The sequence below is a fragment of the Moschus berezovskii genome, chromosome 15 (genome assembly GCF_049115385.1).
Source record: "Moschus berezovskii isolate FMDL1 chromosome 15, NW_MosBer_1.0, whole genome shotgun sequence".
Lineage (NCBI taxonomy): Eukaryota > Metazoa > Chordata > Mammalia > Artiodactyla > Moschidae > Moschus > Moschus berezovskii.
The window spans coordinates 58767520-58788422 of NC_142474.1; the positions used below are offsets into that span (position 1 = coordinate 58767520).

General features: G+C 38.6%; 1 protein-coding gene across 1 annotated transcript in view; it reads right to left on the bottom strand.

The window, feature by feature from the left end:
* GPR158 (G protein-coupled receptor 158) overlaps positions 1 to 20903 on the bottom strand; it is a 548344-nt gene that overhangs the window by 119214 nt on the left and 408227 nt on the right. Inside the window, exon 7 of the mRNA XM_055428550.2 lies at positions 9921 to 10144. Within this exon, the coding sequence (XP_055284525.2) occupies positions 9921 to 10144 (224 nt within the window). The remainder of the gene's footprint in view (positions 1 to 9920; positions 10145 to 20903) is intronic.

Consider the following 20903-nt stretch of genomic DNA (forward strand, 5'->3'; position numbering starts at 1 on the left):
AAAACTGAGACAAAGAAAGCTGGAAGCTGAACCTAAGGTTTAGGAGCTCTTTAGTGTGAGGCCAGGAGAGGCACCTACACATAAATGGACTCTAGAGCCTGTGATCGTAATCACTATTCCCTGCCTTGCCAGGCACTCAACAAACTGCAGGACATGTTCTCATATACTTTTTGTTTCCTTATATTCATTTCCTCATTAGATTGGGAGCCTCTCATGGGCAAGCCAGTATCAAAATCATCTTTTAAAAATCTAGCTAAGTATTCATGAATAAATAGTTAATGAAGGCGTTAATTTATAATTGTGTGAAGCACTCTGCTTCCATGATATTGGAATGGGCTTTAAAAATGAAGATCCAGGGAATCTAGAAAAGATAGATTGGTCTCTCAGAATATGTTTCAACTGGCAAGGAATTTAGTATATGATTACACTAATTTTTTAAAGTTATTTTTAGCATACTTCATATGTAACTGGCTTTACCACTCAAATAATCATAAATAAGTGTAAGTGCCTCAAAGGAGGAATGGTGCTGTGGTATTCATTAAGCATTTTATGTCTCTTAAGACATACACAAATATTTTATAATCTCTCTAGCTGTTTGTCATAACTCATAATTAGTTCTGCTGCCACCAGATGGAGTAGGAGGCTATTTAAATGATATTTCTTAAGAAGCACAGAAAGGAAGTCTTCTGTTCAGCTGAACTATTTTTCTTCCCAAACGCACCCTGACCACCACTCTGACATTCATTTACACTTATACATTTACATGCACACACATACCCCTAAACCATTACACACGAGTTGCTCCTTGAATCAAGGCACTGGAACGTTGTTAAAATGCAAAGCCATGTAGTGATACAGATGAGCAGAGATGAAGAAGACATAAATCCATTTAAATGGTACCACATGAGGACTTCCCTGGTGGTCCGGTGGTTAAGACTGTGGTACTTCCATTGCAGGGGGCCAAGGTTTGATCCCTGGTTGGGAAACTAAGATCCCACACGCATACGGTGCAGCGTGGCCCAAAAGACAAAACCAAAATGGTTACCATACAATAACTTAGTTTATTCAGTTAACTAGTAGGCACTAAGCAATAATGATGTATAAGACATGGACAGTTGTGATGAGGCACAAAGGAATGAGGAAAAATGAAGAATGCATGCAGACCTAGAACTTGGATTACTAGTCTTGGGACCAGGGTTGGTGATGTCTACTTTTTAAAATTTAAGAAAACATAAAACTGCACTGTAACCATATGACAGATACGCTTAGTTGCTTAGCCGTGTCTGACTCTGTGACAGTACAGTACAACAGTTAAGAGTTAAAATCAGTTACAAAGTCAAACAGACCTGAATTGTTGATCCTAGATTCCCCAAATAACAGTGAATGGGCTTCTTAAATTCTCTGCTTTTGCTTATTCAAATATAAAATGAGGATAATACCAACGTACATGTTGGCTGTAAGAATGCTACAACTCTAAAGTCACAGCCTATTATGTCATATTACTTCATTTTGATCACAACACTTATTAGCCACATGATACAGTCTTCTTTTTCTTTTACCGTCTATCTCTACCAGCGCACATACTATAAATACTCCTAAAGGGCACAGATCTTATTCGTCTTGTTCATCACTGCATTCTCAGTCTGGTTCAAGCACTCAACAGATGCTCAGCAGGTGGATGACGAATGGAAAGAAGGGATGGAGGGAGGCAGGCAGAGAGGGAGGGAATGAGAAGAGCTGAGAGGAAGAGGTGAAACAGTGGAGAGGGCTAAAATCAAACTTTGAAAATGGTGGAAATGTGCTAGTGAAGGTTGATTAAATAATTCCATGAAAGTTTCCCCCATCCCTTAGCATATTCTACATGATCACTTTTATGGGTTCCATATTTAAATGCATGGATGACCTAACCCAATTTTGAACATTTAATTGTCCCCAGTTTGTCTGTACTATAAATAGTGCTATGATACACACACATACTATATTTTTGTGTATATGGTCCACACCTGACTATATTTTTAACTCCCCATGCACCTATATGATTTCTTCAGTACAGAGTTCTCAAATTGAAACTGTGCATTTTACGTTTATTAAACAACACCCCAAATCTCATCTAAAAGTTTCTACCAATTTACACAACCATAAGCAATGTATTGGAACACCTAATTTCTTTTTTTTTTTGGATTATAGATTGTACCTTTTTATTTATTTTTTTATTTTTTTGGTAGTTAATTTATTTTTTATTGGAGGCAAATTATTTTACAATATTATATTGGTTGGTTTTGCCATACATTGATATGAATTTGTCTAATTTCTAACATCTTTACCAACATAGGGAATTATTGTTATAAAAGTATATGTCACTGTTTGAATTTGCATTTCCTTATTACTCATGGTTACAGACAATATATTTTTATGTTGTTTTATAAATTGCTGATGGATATTCTTTGCCAATTTTTCTATTGGATATTTTTCTATTTCATATTGATTCTTAAGAGAGTTTTATCTGTTCTTAGAGTAAGAATATTAATGCTTTACCATCATATCATACCAAAACACTTTTCTCCAATTTGTTTTTTAATTTTGTTTTAATTGTTTAATGTTATACTCAGTCCTAAAGCTCACCCTTTACAATTCAAAGTCCTAGTGACCAGAAAAAGTAGACATTCTTTACTGCTAATAAAAGTAGTTTTAAGGAAAGGTAATCTAGAAGTGAGTTAAATAATTTCCACAGTAACAAGAGGAAGAAAAGATTTGAATCTATAAACTCAAGCAGGGAGACTAAGCTCTACTCAGAGCTCATAAAACATTTTCTTGTTAACAAGGTACACTAGGGGATGCATGCTGTATGCTGAGATGAAGGCCATAATTTTTTAAGATCAAATTTCTTCTGGCACTTTTATTAATATACACCACACATACTTGTCAGAAGAAAAGTAAAAACGAATAAGAGTTGAAAGCATTATATTTTATTTGAAATACACTTGCCTTTAAATATTTAGGGAAAAGAATCTGTCAAAATACATTTTCGACTGTGTCAAGTTCAAACTACTGGAGGACTGGCTAGTAAATTATGGAATGGGATAACTCCTAGTAAACTCATTGTATCTTGGATAGATAGAACAGTTCATCATCTGTAGAAATCCTGAACTTTGATAGAATTTTTTAAGAAGTGAGCCATCCTTAGACAAAATAGCCAGGCTTCCCACAAAGGCCCTCCAGCATCAGTAGGTTTTCTTGTCCCCTGAGCCTGAAACTCCAGGTCAAGTAGAGAAGATATGTGCTACTTATGTCATTAGTTTCCCTGATAATACCTATGGCTGCTAAAGTTAGCCAATAAAGCAATCAGTTTGCAGAATAAATCCAATTGCTGCCTCCTAACCCTTTTTAACAGTGCTCCAATAAACTGATGGAAGGTGGCAACCGTGTTTTAGCTCAAGTCCCACTCATCATTAGAATGATGACTAATCCTACTTCAACAGTATCTGTATTTTAAATAGGAAGCTTCCTGGAAAGCTGGAAAATTTTCAAGACTAAAACATGTGAAGCATGAGCACTTTGGGCACAGTGGCTCTGATGTTTGGAATAGGGAGGCTTAGGGCATGCTTCCTTGATCACACTCTGCCCTGTACCTAATTATAAGGCTGGGGCTGGGCCTTCAGGCTTCTTATGTCCTAAGGAAGATCATTTGAAAGTTAATTCAGAAAGCATGATTAGGGATTTCCTGGCATTCCAATGTTAAGACTTCACCTTCCAATGCAGGGGGTATGGATTTGACCCCTGGTTGGGGAGTTAAGGTCCTGCATACCTTGGTGGCCAAAACTCCAAAACATAAAACAGAAGCAATATTGTAACAAATTCAATAAAGGCTTTATTTTTGAATAAAAATAAAGGCCCATCAAAAAAGAAAGCAAGCAAGTATGATTATACTTCTCTAACTTTCAAGCCTAGAGCTTCAAGTTTCTTCACATATATACTTAAATATACTCCATGGAAAGAAAAAAATATGTAAATAATATCAGGCATCATATTACAAAATCAAACATTTCAGTACAAATGATTACTTCTTGTCTTCTCACCCCCTATAAGAACAGAACTGTGAAATTAAATGTAGTGATAGCTTTGCCTTTTGGTAACTCTTGGAATGGTTGAGAAATCCTTTCAATAAATGGGTCCTTATAAACACGTAAGACATAAAAACTTTCATCTCACAGTAGCTAGTGTGATAAGGTTCCTATATGTAGATTCAGTACCTGCCCCCCGCCCCCCCGCCCCGCCCCAAATGGCTTACTACGTGAATCAGGCTAGATTTTAGAGTATATACATTATTGCTGGTGTTTTCCAAACTCTTGAGTGTCCCCATTTTACATGAGATAAAAACCATTTAGAGAGAATGATTGCTGATTAGGTACATAACATGTAACCTTGCTGCTGCTGCTGCTAAGTCGCTTCAGTTGTGTCCGACTCTGTGCGACACCATAGACGGCCTCCTACCAGGCTCCCCCATCCCTCGGATTCTCCAGGCAAGAACACTGAAGTGGGTTGCCATTTCCTTCTCCAATGCATGAAAGTGAAAAGTGAAAGTGAAGTCGCTCAGTCATGTCTGACTCTTAGCGACCTCATGGACTGCAGCCTACCAGGTTTCTCCATCCATGGGATTTTCCAGGCAAGAGGAATGGAGTGGGGTGCCACTGCCTTCTCCAGACATGTAACCTTAGGGTCACACAACTAGAAAATGAAAGCACTAGGATTTTAACTCAAACTTTTTGACCCAAAACCTCTGCAATATAAAAAGGGAGATAAAACATAAGGAACAACTTTACAGAGATTAAAAATAGTTGCTAGATTTTAGAATATCATGAAGGTAAAGACAGCAGCTTTGACAGTGCTGAAATCTGAACGAGTGAAGCAGAAGACAAACTTAGAAGCTTCTCAAAACACAAGGAAACACTTAAAAGATAATACAGTGAGAATATGAAAAGAAAAAAAAGCCTGGAGACCCAATCTATACTTAACAGGAAGTCCTAAAACAGAAGTCTAGAAGAATTAGAGCAACAGAGATAATATAAGAATTAACACAGAAGAGATTTCCCAATATCAGAAGAAAGCTCAGTATGAAATCTGAGAGTAAGGATCATATTTTTTGCAAACTCAATGAAGAAGAACCATATTATGATGATAAAAGTAAAGAAAGAAGTCAATAAGCATTCAGATGGGAGATTTTGTTCCATAAAAGACAAAAAGTGGGCAATCCTGGAAACTGTCAAAAATGTTCAGTTCTAAAAAATAAATGAAGCAACAATAATGGAACTCTGAAAAATACATAATCCCCAAGTTCTTCCCCTAACCAAGGTGCTGTCATGTAAAAGTCACAGCTGGCGGGTGGGCCAGATATAACATAGATACAACATTACCCTTTTCTGAATAAACTTGAAGATACAGATATTTAATAATGATAAAAGATGAGTCAAAGTTAGGACTCAAAGGCAAAAAAAATCACATTTTGAAAGGTCTTATGATGAGCGACTAAACCAAACAAACATTTGGAAGAAGTCTAAATCATAAATCTAAATGCAGTGAGAGCCAAACCATATTAAAGAACTGCTTTCCCTTTGAAACTAATGATGGCTTTTATTGAAAATTGACTGAAATGAATTATAGATTAAATGTAGTAAAATGGGATGGGGGAAATGAGGAAACATAAAAGTGCCAAATTTCTCATTTACATTCAGAAAAGTGGAGTGAAAAATAAAATAACCAAATTTCTCATTCATATTCAATAAAGGAGAGTGAAAATAAATGTTGTGATATTGTGTGATACTTTAAGAGTTCAACAGAATTAAAATGTCTGGTAAGAGGCAAGCTCAACATTGTAAACCTCAGGAAAACAGAAACTGAGGGAAATATTATCTATCATAAACCAAAGAAAATACATAACATCGTCTTATGTTCAGTGTAACAGTTGGCCAGTATTAGAACAAAGTTTCAGAAGAAAATTTTGTAAATTTTTTTCTGAAAAATTTATAAAAGTTTTCAAAAAACTAAAGAACTTCTATAAAACCCCTATAGCCAGCTTCACTGAAGATACTAGTTCTTAACTTCGAACCATTCTATTCTTTTTCACATATTATGCTACACCTCCCTTCCATAGATGTCAGAGAAAATGAAATACATGAAAGAGATAAGCATAAAAGGAAAATCACAGACTTGTTATTAATTCAGATTATAAAAGATAATATATGAGAGTATCCATTTAATTGAAAGACAATGCGAATCATAAAATCGATTCGGAAAAAGTGATTTATCATAAAGGAGACAAAAGTTTGAAAACTACAAAACACCACTGAAAGAAATGAAGGAATACATGAATAAGTATAAAGACATCCTGTGCCCAAGAATTGAAAGACTTAATACACTTAAGATGACAATCTTGCCAAAGGAATTTACAGATTTAATGCACTCCTGATTAAAAAATTCCAGTAACGTTTTGACAGAAAAACGTATCCTAAAATTCAGATGGAATCTCATGAGACTCAAAAATGACCTTGAAAAGAACAAATTTGGAGGCTTTACACATCCTAATTTCAAAACTTACTACAAAGTTACAGTAATCAAAATAGTATAGTCCTTACATAAAGGCATAGATCAAATGAAACAGACTCGAGAGTCCAGAAAAAAACTCACATGTGTATGGTCAAGCAATCTTTCATAAAAGTGCCAGGACCACACAATGGGGAAAAGATAGTCTCTTCAACAAACAGTGCTGAGAAAACTAGGTATTCAAATGCAAAAGAAGGAAGTTGGGCCCTTAACTCACAACAAATACAAAAATTAACTACATCTGGATTGAAATCTAAATGTAAGGCCTAAAATGATAAAACTCCTACAAGAAAACACAGCAGGAAAGCTTCATGACATTGGCTTTGGGAATGATTTCTCAGATATGACACCAAAAGTACAGGCAATCAAAGAAAACATAGGTAATTGGAGTCCATTAGAACTTAAAACTTTTAGGTATCAAAGGAGAGTTAAAAGATAACCCATGGGATGGAAAAAAATGTTTGCAAGGCATCTATGTGATAAGTGTAATATTCAGAATACATGAAGAACTCCTACAACTCAGCAATGAACAACCAACCAATTCAAAAGTGAACAGAAGACTTGAATAGACATTTCTGCAAAGAAGATATACCAAAAAGCATATGAAAAAATGCTAGACTGCCACTAAGCTATAGGAAAACGCAAATCGAAACTACAATGAGAATTCACCTCAGATTAATTAGGATGGTTATTATAAAACAAACAAACAAAAGAAAAACAGAAAATAGTAAGTGCTGGTGAGGATGCAAAGGAATTGGAACCCTCATGAATTGTTGGTGAAAATATCAAGTTGTCTGGCCTCTGAGGAAAATAGTTGCAACCCCAAGGACTGTAACACACCAGGCTTCTCTGTCCTCCACTATCTACTGGAGTTTGCTCAAATTCATGTCCATTGAGTCAATGATGCTATCTAACCATCTCATCCTCTGCTGCCCCCTTCTCCTTTTGCCCTCAGTCTTTCCCAGCATCAGGGTCTTTTCCAATATTATTCATCAATGAAAAGAAATGAGCACTAGGTGGCTCAGTCAGTAAAGAATCTGCCTGTAATTCAGGAGACATGGGTTCAATCCCTGGGTCAGGGAAGATCCCCTGGAGAAAGAAATGGCAACCCACTCCAGTATTCTTGACTGGAAAATTCCATGGACAGAGGAGCCCAGAGGACTACAGTCCATGGGGTTGCAAGAGTCAGACATGACTTAGCAACTAAACCACCAAAAGAAATGAAATTCCGATACACGCTACAACATAGATAAACATGCTAGGTGAAATAAGCCAAACACAAAAAGACAAATAGTATAAAAGTCCACTTATACAACGTACTCTGAAAAGACAGATTCATAGAGACAGAAAGTGGAATAAAGGTTACCAGGGATTAGGAGAACAGGGAGTTGCTTAATGGTTACAGAGTATGGTTTGGGATGATGCAAAGGTTCTGGAAATTAATATAGGTGATGACTGCACAGTGATATGAATGTGTTTAATACCACTTAATTGTACAGTTAACAATGGTAAATTTTATGTTATGTGTATTTTACAATAAAAAAATAATACATCTCTCCTTTTCTCACCAAAATAGGCATTGCTGCTGCTGCTGCTGCGTCACTTCAGTCGTGTCCGACTCTGTGTGACCCCATAGACAGAAGCCCATCAGGCTCCCCCCTCCCTGGGATTCTCCAGGCAAGAACACTGGAGTGGGTTGCCATTTCCTTCTCCAATGTGTGAAAGTGAAAAGGGAAAGTAAAGTCACTCAGTCATGTCCGACCCTTAGCGACCCCACGGACTGCAGCCTACCAGGCTCCTCCATCCATGGGATTTTCTAGGCAAGAGTACTGGAGTGGCTTGCCATTGCCTTCATTAGAACATCATAATTAGCCTAGTAGAATTTCAGCCACATACTACATTAAAACATCTAATTTTCCAAACCAAAAATGAGCACTTATAAAATCACTTGTCAATTAATTTCTAATTAAAAAAAAAAAATTATTACAGGACTAGAAGGAAAAATATAAACTGTAGTATGTTCCCTTTAAAAAATGACTATCACTATTTTTTCCAAACCACTGAACTCAAACAAAACATGTTAAAATAGTACTAAGAATAAATCAAGCAAAAGATTATTTTCAGAAGTGGAATAAGCTGTTGTACCTTCCGGTATACCTTCTTTCTTTGAAATTTTCACTCAAAAATAAATTGTACTAACACTTCACATTATTAAGCTGTAAGAAGCTATGGTCTCTCTTCAGAATAGCTAATAGGAAAAGATGTGACTTGTCATAATATTTGGTAAAAAAAAAAAAAGATAATTTCTAAATATTTAATATTCAGGATATTTAAAATACTATTTTAAAAATTGCCACTGCTTTAGAAGAACTTGCTGAGCTCAAAATCACTCACAGTTTATTGACAGATCTATTCGTTAACCCAGGAAAAATGCATATAATTATTTCCTTAAATGTTTGTCCACAGAAATTTAATTTACTCTGGTGTTGTCATCAGCCTCGACCAAAAACATAGCAGAATCTAGTTTGTGTTTAAAATGATACAATGTTAAATAGCCTTTGACCAATGATTGCTGGTACCTACCAACTACAGAGTTGATACGTTAGGCAAGAGCAAACCTCACTGAACTTCAGATACTCATCAGTTCAGTTCAGTTCAGTCACTCAGTCGTGTCCGACTCTTTGAGACCCCATGAATCACAGCACACCAGGCCTCCCTGTCCATCACCAACTCCCGGAGTTCACTCAAACTTATGTCCATCGAGTCGGTGATGCCATCCAGCCATCTCATTCTCTGTCGTCCCCGTCTCCTCCCACCTCCAATCCCTCCTAGCATCAGACTCTTTTCTAGTGAGTCAACTCGTCGCATAAGGTGGCCAAAGTATTGGAGTTTCAGCTTTAGCATCAGTCCTTCCATAAAGAGACTAAATAACCTGGTTTTAGAGCCTGCACACTTATCCGTGAAAAGCAATAAATATCACAAAGCTTTCTACACACGAAAAAAATTAATGCTATGTTGGGAACTGACTAAAGAAATTCTTCAAGAAGCCAAAAAGATGATATAAAAGAATCTTTTGAGGTTTTTGAGCTTCAGGCTAAGCAGAGAGAAACATTCTGCAGAAGAAATTGTTATAATAAAGTTTAATATTTTCAATTTCTGTTTCTCCTGAGAAGCTAAGGAATAGAACTTTCATACTCTCGTCGTATTATAGAAAGACTTTGGCTTAATAGAGAAGCAACTAGGATTTGGAACAATTCTATTTGCCTAAGAAGAGGTCAGTTCATAATAAAAAGGAAGATCATAACCAGGGTACCTGGGTTTACCTTGGCTTTGCGAAAACGGTAGACCACCAGCATGCTCACGAAGTCCAGCAGCATACACAGGGCTTGAAAGGAGATGATAGCCAGTCGCAAGTACTTATCTTCCTGGACAAAGCAGGGGCTGTCGTCAGCACAGTAAGGACATCCCTCGCTGCATGGCAGGCAGACATGGACTTCTTCTGACACATCCTTGGCACTTTCTACAAAATGGTGATCCGGACCCCTTCCTGAAAATTCCAAATAAAACCAGTGTCACTGCACCTTGGAGGTAGGTGAGACAGAGTACAGAGTTAAAACACATCCTCACTTCTTCATTCCTTTTCCCTCTTACTGAAAACCTTTCTTCAACCTTCTTGCCCAGAGAGAGAGTTACTTCGCCTTTAGACTCAAACAGAATTCTTTTCATCCTTTTGATTAAAAAAAAAAAAAATGTCATTCAGAGCAATTGAGGAAAATTAGCAAAAATGGAACTAAAACTCCTCAGAGGCAGGGAACAGTTTTCTGTCTTTTATTTCACTATCTTCCACTCCCTAATGGAAACTCCCTATGGTCACAAATCATATTCTATAAATATTTGCTAAAGAATTAACCAGAAAAAAAGGTTGAGAACGTTGTGTCATTCCTATACCAAGTAAATATACACAACACTTTTGGAACTTCTTGACCTAGATGGCACAGAATCGGAAATGAGGCTTTGATTGCTCTTTAATCCAGCAGGGATTTCATTCACCAAGTTCATTAGGTCTAAATTGGATAAAATGGTACTTAACCGACAGTTGTTCAGTGTGCAATTGCCTAATGATGGTGCATCCTCTGCCCAGAGAACAATCCATACCTTCAGGCTATCATGTAATTTCCCACTCTGCACACCCACAAAACATTTCCACACTATTAACTAACTGCTGTTACTCATCTACCTTTAATTTTAGATTCTTGTGTCTTGGTTATCAAACTTAACTTAGCCCTGAAGCCCAAGAAAAGAATTCTCTTTAAATGTTGAGTTTGCATGCTCCGTCACTTCAGTCATGGCCAACTCTTTGTGACCCCATAGACTATAGTCCTCCAGGTTCCTCTGTCCATGGGATTCTCCAAGCAAGAATACTGAAGTGGATTGCCATGCCCTCCTCCAGGGGGTCTTCCCAACTCAGGGAATGAACCCATGTCTCTCGGGTCTCCTGTGCTGCAGGTGGATTCTTTACCCACTGAGCCACCATTTAGCACTGACAAATATGCAGTTAATAATATACACTTAAAAATCCTCAAACCTATTTCCAATCCTGACCTCAACATGAAAGACGTGAATATGTATTCAGTTTAGTATATAACAAAACCACACAGTTCAGTATCTAACATATCTTTGACTGACTGAGGACTCTGCAAAATTTGTTCTGGTTAAAACACAAAGTTTAACAGAAAATCTTTATTACTTTCAACTTCTGTTCAGTTCAGTTCAGTCACTCAGTTGCGTCTCTTTGCGACCCCATGGACTGCAGCACACCGGGCTTCCCTGTCCATTACCAACTCCTGAAGCTTGCTCAAACTCATGTCCATCAAGTCAGTGATGCCATCCAAACATCACATCCTCTGCTGTCCTCTTCTCCTCCTGCCTTCAATCATTACCACAAGCAGGGTCTTTTCAAATGAATAAGTTCTTCACATTGGGTGGCCAAAGTATTAGAGCTTTAGCCTCACTCCTTCAGGACCAATTTCCTTTAGGATGGGCTGGCTGGATCTCCTTGCAGTCCAAGGGACTTTCAAGAGTCTTCTCCAACACTACAGTTCAAAAGGATCAATTTTTCGGTGCTTAGCTTTCTTTATGGCCCAACTCTCACATCCATACATGACCACTGGACTCCTGCTGAAGGTTCACAATCTTTATAAAATATATTTTTGTCTTCATTTCTTCTTTAATAAACACAACAGCAGACATAATTGAATATTTTTTGTTGGTGCAGGATATATTACTGCTTAAAAGTCTTCACTGTGTTACACAGTGAAAAGTGTATGAATTTCAGTGTCCAGCAGATAAGGCTCCCATTCCTAGACAGCTCTGAGATATTAGGCAACTCACCTGACCACTTTGGGTCTTAGCTTATTTCTGTATGAGATATAAATTGCTGTGGGATTAAATGCAATAATGTGTGTAAATCACAATGCCTGGCTTTCTCTTCTTTGCCAAATCTGGGAGATGCAAACAGGAATTAGGAATCCATTGGTGTTTAAAGAAAGGCAATACTGCTCAAAAACAAGCAGGTTACAAGAAAGAACTGAGATATGGAGGGAGTCAGTGGGAATAAGCCCCATTGCAGATCAGTTAAATTTGATGTCCAACTCATTGTTCAGGAGAAATATACAAGAAGTGAGAAATAAAGCAAATCTGGGAGAAGAATCAATGTCAGTGAAAGAACCCACAGAGAGCTCTGGGAGTAGACAAACTATTTATTAAGGATTTCCAAGAGGAAGAATCTGAACAGGCAGAAGTTTTCACAATGTCATAGAAGAAAATGGATTTACTGGAATGTGATCAGAGAGGACGCCTGAGGAAAGACTATGAAGTTTAATGATTACTGCATCCTTCACTGACCTTTAAGACAGTAGTTTCCAGACAGTGGCAGAGATTGAAATTAGGTTGTCAGAGCCGAAAGAATAAATACATGATAAAAATAGAACATAGTTTCAATAAATGTTCCATTGAATTAAAAAAAAAAAAACAGCTCATGGTTAAAAGGAATAATAATGGGCTCAAAAAACGGATTTTGGTCTTGCAGAGCAAACAGACACAAGCAATCAACAAAACAAGTAAGTAATTTAGTCTGCTAAAACTGAGCGGTGCCGATAGAGCCAATATTTTATAATAACTATAAACAGAACATAATCTTTAAAAATTGCAAGTCACTATTTTATACACCTGTAATGGTGCTGGAGAAGACTCTTGAGAGTCCCTTGTACTCCAAGGAGATCCAACCAGTCCATTCTAAAGGAGATCAATCCTGGGTGTTCATTGGAAGGACTGATGCTAAAGCTGAAACTCCAGTACTTTGGCCACCTCATGCAACGAGTTGACTCACTGGAAAAGACTCTGATGTTGGGAAAGGTTGGGGGCGGGAGGAGAAGGGGACGACAGAGAATGAGATGGCTGGATGGCATCACCGACTCTGTGGACATGAGTCTGAGTGAACTCCAAGGAGTTGGTGATGGACAGGGAGGCCTGGCGTGCTGTGATTCATGGGGTCGCGGAGAGTCGGACATGACTGAGCGACTGAACTGAACTGAACTGAATATGTAATACTGGACAGCAACAATACTTCCATTTAAATAAATAAATAAATAAAGTTGAATAATACTAAAATACACACACCCACACCAATTGAGAAGTGCAGAAAGGAAAAATGAGTAGAACAAGGTCAGGGCAATCAGATATGCCAGAGTGAGAATTACAATTTTAAATTAAGTGGTTAGGACAGACCTCATTCTATAGGTGATATCTGAGCAAAGATTTGAAAGAGGTAAGGGAGTTAGCTGCTCTGACCTGTAGCCAGTACAGAGACCCTGAGGAGGGTGCATACCTGGCACATAGAAGGAAGTACAAAGAGTCTGGCGTCACTGCAGTGGACTGAGTGCAGGGCAGTGCGGTGGAAGGCAAAGTCAGAGAAGTAACAGGTCCAGATCATACATGGCGCCCTGGGCCACTGTAAAGGCCTGGATTCTTCCCTCAGTAAAACAGAGAGCCACGGTAGTGTTCTGAGCGGGTCAGTGACATGATATGCCTTGTGTTGTTAAAGGATTACTCTGATTATGAAGAATATACTGCAGCAGGTAAGGGTAGAAGTGGGGAGATTTGTAAGAAGCTGTTGAGAATAATCCTGAAGAAGGCAGTGGCATCCCACTCCAGTACTCTTGCCTGGAAAATCCCATGAGCGGAGGAGCCTGGTAGGCTGCAGTCCATGGGGTCGCGAAGAGTTGGACACGACTCAGTGACTTCACTTTCACTTTTCACTTTCATGTATTGGAGAAGGAAATGGCAACCCACTCCAGTGTTCTTGCCTGGAGAATCCCAGGGACAGGGGAGTCTGGTGGGCTGCCGTCTATGGGGTCGCACAGAGTCGGACACAACTGAAGCAACTTAGCGGCAGCAGCAATTGAGAATAATCCAGGTGAAACTCGACAGCTGCTGGGGCCACAGTGCAACAGTAAAAGCTAACTGGATTCAAATGCATTTTGAAGGTGGAATCAACAAAATTCTCTGATGAGTTGGCTATGGAATGATGGAGAAAGAAAAGAATCTGGACTGATTCCCAGGTGTCTGGTATGAACCAGTGGATGGAAAAAGTTGCTAACAACCAACATGGAGAAGAATGGTTGTGGGCCAGTCTTTGGAGAAGACTGCAAGTTCAAACTTGACATTTCAGTGTGAAAAGAGCTACTAGAGACCCAAGTGATAATGTTAAGTACGTATCTTGCTATATTGGGTTTGGAATTTGGAATAAAGGTCTAGAAGGAAGATAAAGATACAAAGGTCACGGGAATTTAGACAGTGTTTAGAGCCAAGAGAAGGAATGCAGACAGGGAAGTCTCCCAGGACATGCCAGTGTTACTGCCACACAAAATCCTTAATCACAGAAAACTTTCCTTGGCTGTGACTCATATTTTTAAAGGGCACTCTATTATTTCTCTCCACAACTGCAAACGTAAAAAGCTTCAACAGAAAAGCAAGCAACCAACCAACCAATAAATATTTTCTCTGGATTTAAATATGACCTCCCACTGCCAAAAGAGCTAAAGCTGCGGTCCTGGTTTGGGTCTTCCAAAAGCAGAGCCTGAGACAATGATCTGGATACAGATAACTTATTTGGGAGGTGATTTACCGTATGACCCTGCAATCCCACTCCTTGGCATATACCCTGAGGAAAACATGGTTCAAAAGTATATATGCACCCCAATGTTCACAGCAGCACTATTTACAATAGCCAAGATATGGAAGCAATCTAAATGTCCATTAACAAATAAAGATGTGGCACATATTTACAATAGAATGTTACTCGGCCATTAAAAATAATGAAATAATGCCATTTGCAGCAACACAGATGGACCCAGATATTGTCATACTGAGTGAAGTACATCAGACAGAGCAATACAAATATTGTATGATATCACTCATAAGCAGAATCTAAACAATGATACAAATGAACTTATTTACAAGACAGAAAACAGAGGCACAGACTTAGAGAACAAACTTATGGCTACTGGGAGGGAAGGGCGGAGGAAAGCATAGTTAGAGAATTTGGGACTGACATGTACACATTGCCATATTTAAAATGGATAATCAACAAGGACCAACTATAGAGCACAGGGAACTCTGCTCAATGTATTGTAATAACCTAAAAGGGAAAATAATTTGAAAAAGAACAGATACATGGATATGTATAACTGAATCACTTTGCTATCTGCATGAAACTAAACACCATTAATCAACTATACTCCAACAAAAAATACAAAGTTTTTAAAAAATGATTTAAAAAAAAAGTCATTATTAAGTTGGATGTCACTGTAGGTAATGTGGGCTCCATCTTTCCAGGAGTGCTCTAAAAAGTGCCTATAATGCTCCTCAGATTAGTCTCTGCAAAGGACAGAGGCAGAAGCATTTAGGCAGCAACTACCAATCCCAGTCCCACTGGTTGACAGCTGTTCCCAGAGGACTTCAGTATGCGCACACTCTCAGACAAGTGCTGGGCAAGTTTAGAGGGCTTCAGCAGAAGCCCTGAGGCAGGCAAGAACTTCTGGACACACTTGAAGTGAGACCCTGGCAGCACGCCCCCTAACTATCACAGTAGCGAACATCTGAGGCACACCAAGAGCATGTGATGCAGGGTGTGAGGGTGTGTACACGTGTCTGCGTGCACGCACACACAAAACGACTTCTAAGTTACAAACTCAAATAGAATACAATTTGAGTGGTGCCCCCTGGATTTGAAGACCATGCTGACCATAAGCTGGACTGAGAGAGAAAAGCAAGCCCAGGACTGGTAGGCCTCACAGGCAACTCTAGTTACGTCGTTAAACACGTTCCTACACGTTTTCAAAGTGAATTACTTTGCAGAAGTAGTTTATTCTTGCCTGTGGCCTTTTCCTTTATAATACTGCGTCTCAATCCATTTATTAAAGATAATACAATGAATTCCTCCCAGTTTAAACTATCACATTTAAAGAGTGGAACCCTCTCCAGTTCACATTTGATTATACAGACTGAAGCCGAATCGCACTATGGCGAGACACTCTAATAATCTGGGTTGAATAAACTACCCAAATTGGAGGCTCAATGAGCTTAAATCATCACCAAAGGAAAAAACCTTAATTTCATGTTAAGGAAAAATAAAAGGCAGAACAGTTTTCTTTTCGCATTTTCCCAAATTCAACGACTGATATTTTTAGAGTATTGTCAAAAGACACATAAGGCATTCTGTACACTAAACTTTTGAGTTTAAATCAGTTATTTGTTTCCTTTTGGTAAGACATACCCAAGGATTAAGAAAAAAAAAATTTCTCATGCAATTAAAAATGGAGCATATTCTCTGTGAAATTTATTTTTGTGTGTATTAGATGCTGGGATTCCCTGGTAGCTCAGCTGGTGAAGAATCTGCTTGCAATGCAGGAGACCCTGGTTCAATTCCTGAGTCGGGAAGATCCCCTGGAGAAGGGATAGGCTACCCACTCCAGTACTCTTGGGCTTTCCTGGTGGTTCAGATGGTAAAGAATCCACATGCCATGCAGGAGACCTGGGTTCAATCCCTGGGTTGGGAAGATCCCCTGGAGAAGGGAAAGGCTACCCACTCCAGTATTCTGGCCTGGAGAATTCCATGGACAGAGGAGCCTGGCAGGCTACAGCCCATGGGATCACAAAGAGTTGGACACAACTGAGTAACTTTCACTTTCATTAGATGCCATCACCAACTCAATGGACATAAGTCTGAGCAAACTCCAGGAGGTGGTGAAGCACAGGGAAGCCTGGCATGCTGCAGTCCACGCAGTCGCAAAGAGTTGGAGATGACTGAGAAACTGAACCACAACAACAAAAATGCACACAATTAAATTACATTATATATATGTATATAAACTAGCCTTTCTTCTTTCATTTTTTCTTTTACTAGAAAATCTTATTTCTAAATCAGACTTACATACCATCTGCATATGAGAGAAAGATGGACATTTCTTTCACTAACCCAATTTTGTTGCACATCTTTTTCCTAATTATGGTCCCCAAATGGCAGCCCACTCCAGTACTATTGGCTGGAAAATCCCATGGACAGAGGAGCCTGGTAGGCTACAGTCCACGGGGTCGCAAAGAGTCGGACACGACTGAGCGACTCCACTTTCTTTTCTTTCTTCACATTCATCTATTTTGTTGTTCATAAACCAAGGTTCTTTCACAGCGATCACAATATCCCCCACTCCTAGTTTACCAGAGAGACTGTTACTTGTTTAGATTCACCCTGTTGAAACAGAGAACGTGAGGGAGAATTTAGGAAAACAAGAATCTCAGGTGGTCCTAACGCAAAGTCCATTTCTGGAGTCCAAATGTCAATTACCCTGCCCCATTATCGTCTTTACCAACCTATTACCTCGAGACCCATAGGAACACAGAGAATGGTTCATCCAGACCCACTCTCTCTCTGTTCACATCTCTCCCTCATGCTCCAAGCCCTTATGACTGTGTTTAATTGCCTGTGTTCCTCTGCCGTGTTTACTGCTAGAGTTTCGGAGATCCATGTGCTGAACCCAAATACACTGAAAACTCTGTAAAATAAGACTATGGTCTTATATTCTTATTTTCAAACCTAGATTAAAATGACAAAGCACCCAGTGAATACTGGGCTATAAAATATCATCATGAGTACAGGACATATCACAGAGAAACCCATACAATCCATTAAGTATGATTCTTTCCTCAAGTAGGACTAAAATAATGAAAGTGAAAGTTAGTTGCTCAGTTGTGTCCGATTCTTTGTGATCCCATGGACTGTAGCCTGCCCAGCTCCTCTGTCCATGGGATTCTGAAGGTCAGAATTCTGGAGTGGGTTGGCATTTCCTTCTCCAGGGGATCTTCCCTACCCACAGATCAGATCAAACACTCCTGCATTGAAGGCAGATTCTTTACCAACTGAGCCACTAGGGAAGCCAAGAAGGACTAAAATAATAGCTAGCAGGTATTATGCCTACTGAAATAATAGCAGCTAGATACAGGGTTGAAAATTGACGTAACTCCAAAGAATTCTATATTTCCTGATATAAGGTAATATGAGTATTTAATGAGTGTGTCAGTATTTATGGAAAAAAATTTCTTAGAAGATAAATTATGATATCATTTATTATTTGTGCTCAAAATAATCACAAGATCAACTCACAAATGTCAAATAGTGAAGTGCTGTCATGAGAAACTTCTCTTTAATAATTGCCTTCACTTTACTTATGGACTATGAAATCATGAGATGCTATAAGGGGCACAAAGTAAATGGAGAGAAAGCAAAATTGAAAGCAAGATACTTGATTTCTGAAGCTCAAAAAGAACTAAAATTAAGAATACAGCTTTTTACCTTCAAGTGTTTCTTGTAGGATGCAAAGCACAATTAAGTAACCTGGTTCCAAAAATATTTCATTCATTTATGTTGAAGTTCTCTATCTAGGACAAGAGAATATATGCAGCTAGTAGAAATCATACTACTATAGATAATAATAATGGGCTTATTGTTCATCTACTGAACGGCACCTTTAGTTCATGATGGTTTAAAATGTTAAGTTCCTAGAGAACAGGAACATGAATTATATACCTATTTATATACTCAGCACCAAACACAGTAATTTACACATACTAGATAGTTAGGAAATAAATGGCAATGATCAAAGTGATCTCTCAAAAGAATAAATTAGTTGATCTGTAACACAAATGTATAGTTGAAAATAACATTCAGCTCAATAAATCTTCGTGTTCTCAATTCATTTATGCATAAAAATTTATTCAAAATTATATTTTTAAAGATGCTAGACATAAACTAGAAAGATATGTTAAGAGTATAAGCTATTACATATTGACTTTTAGAAATCCACTTAGATGATAACTTGATTCTGAGCAACTTGAAATATTCTCCATGCATAGAATCTCAATGATGATGACGTCACTCACTCAGTCATGTCCGATATTTGTGACCCCATGGACTGCAGTATGCCAGGCCTCCCTGTCCATTACCAACTCCTGGAGTTTACTCAAACTCACGTGCATTGAGTCGGTGATACCATCCAACCATCTCATCCTCTGTTGTCCCCTACCCCTCCTGCCTTCAATCTTTCCCAGCATCAGGGTCTTTTCCAAAGAGTCAGTTCTTCACATCAGGTGGCCAAAGGATTGGAGTTTCAGCTTCAGCATCAGTCCTTCCAATGAATATTCAGGACTGATTTCCTTTAGGATGGACTAGTTTGATCTCCTTGCTGTCCAAGGAACTCTCAAGACTCTTCTCCAACACCACAGTTCAAAAGCATCAATTCTTCGGTGCTCAGCTTTCTTATAGTCCAACTCTTACATCCATACATGACTACTGGAAAAACCATAGCTTTGATTAGACAGACCTTTGTTGGCAAAGTAATGTCTCTGCTTTTTAATAAGCTGTCTAGGTTGGTCATAACTTTTCTTCCAAGAAGCAAGCGTCTTTTAATTTCATAGCTACAATCACCACCTGCAGTGATTTTGGAGCCCCCAAAAATAAAGTCTGTCACTGTTTCCACTGTTTTCCCATCTATTTCCTATGAAGTGATGGGACCAGATATCATGATCTTAGTTTTCTGAATGTTGAGCTTTAAGCCAACTTTTTTCATTCTCCTCTTTCACTTTCATTAAGAGGCCCTTTAGTTCTTCCTCACTTTCTGCCATAAGGGTGGTGTCATCTGCATATCCGAGGTTACTGATATTTCTCCCAGCAATGTGCTTCATCCAGTCCAGCGTTTCTCATGTATGTACTCTGCATATAAGTTAAATAAGCACGGTGACTATATACAGCCTTTACATATTCCTTTCCTGATTTGGAACCAGTCTGTTGTTCCATGTCCAGTTGTAACTGTTGCTTCTTGACCTGCATACAGATTTCTCAGGAGGCAGGTCAGGTGGTCTGGTATTCCTATCTCTTTAAGAATTTTCCACAGTTTGATGTGATCCACACACTCAAAGGCTTTGGCATAGTCAATAAAGCAGAAGTAGATGTTTTTTCTGGAACTCTCTTGCTTTTTTGATGATCCAACGGATGTTGGCAATTTGATCTCTGGTTCCTCTGCCTTTTCTAAAACCAGCTTGAACATCTGGAAGTTCACGGTTCACATACTATTGAAACCTGGCTTGGAGAATTTTGAGCATTACTTTACTAGCGTGTGAGATGAGTGCAATTGTGTGGTGGTTTGAGCATTCTTTGGCATTGCCTTTCTTTGGGATTGGAATGAAAACTAACCTTTTCCAGTCCTGTGGCCACTGCTGAGTTTTCCAAATTTGCTGGCATATTGAGTGAGGCACTTTCATGCATCATCTTTTAGGATTTGAAATTGCTCAACTGGAATTCCATCACCTCCACTAGCTTTATTCATAGTGATGCTTTCTAAGGCCCCCTGACTTCACATTCCAGGATGTCTGGCTCTAAGTGAGTGATCACACCATCGAGGTTATCTGGGTTATGGAGATCTTTCTTGTACAGTTCTTCTGTGTACTCTTGCTACCTCTTCTTAATATCTTCTGCTTCTGTTAGATCCATACCATTTTCGTCCTTTATTGTGCCCATCTTTGCATGAAATGTTCCTTTGGTATCTCTAATTTTCTTGAAGAGATCTTTAGTCTTTCCAGTTCTATTGTTTTCCTCTGTTTCTTTGCACTGGTCACTGAGGAAGCCTTTCTTACCTCTCCTTGCTAAACTTCGGAACTCTTCATTCAAATGGGTATATCTTTCCTCTTCTCCTTTG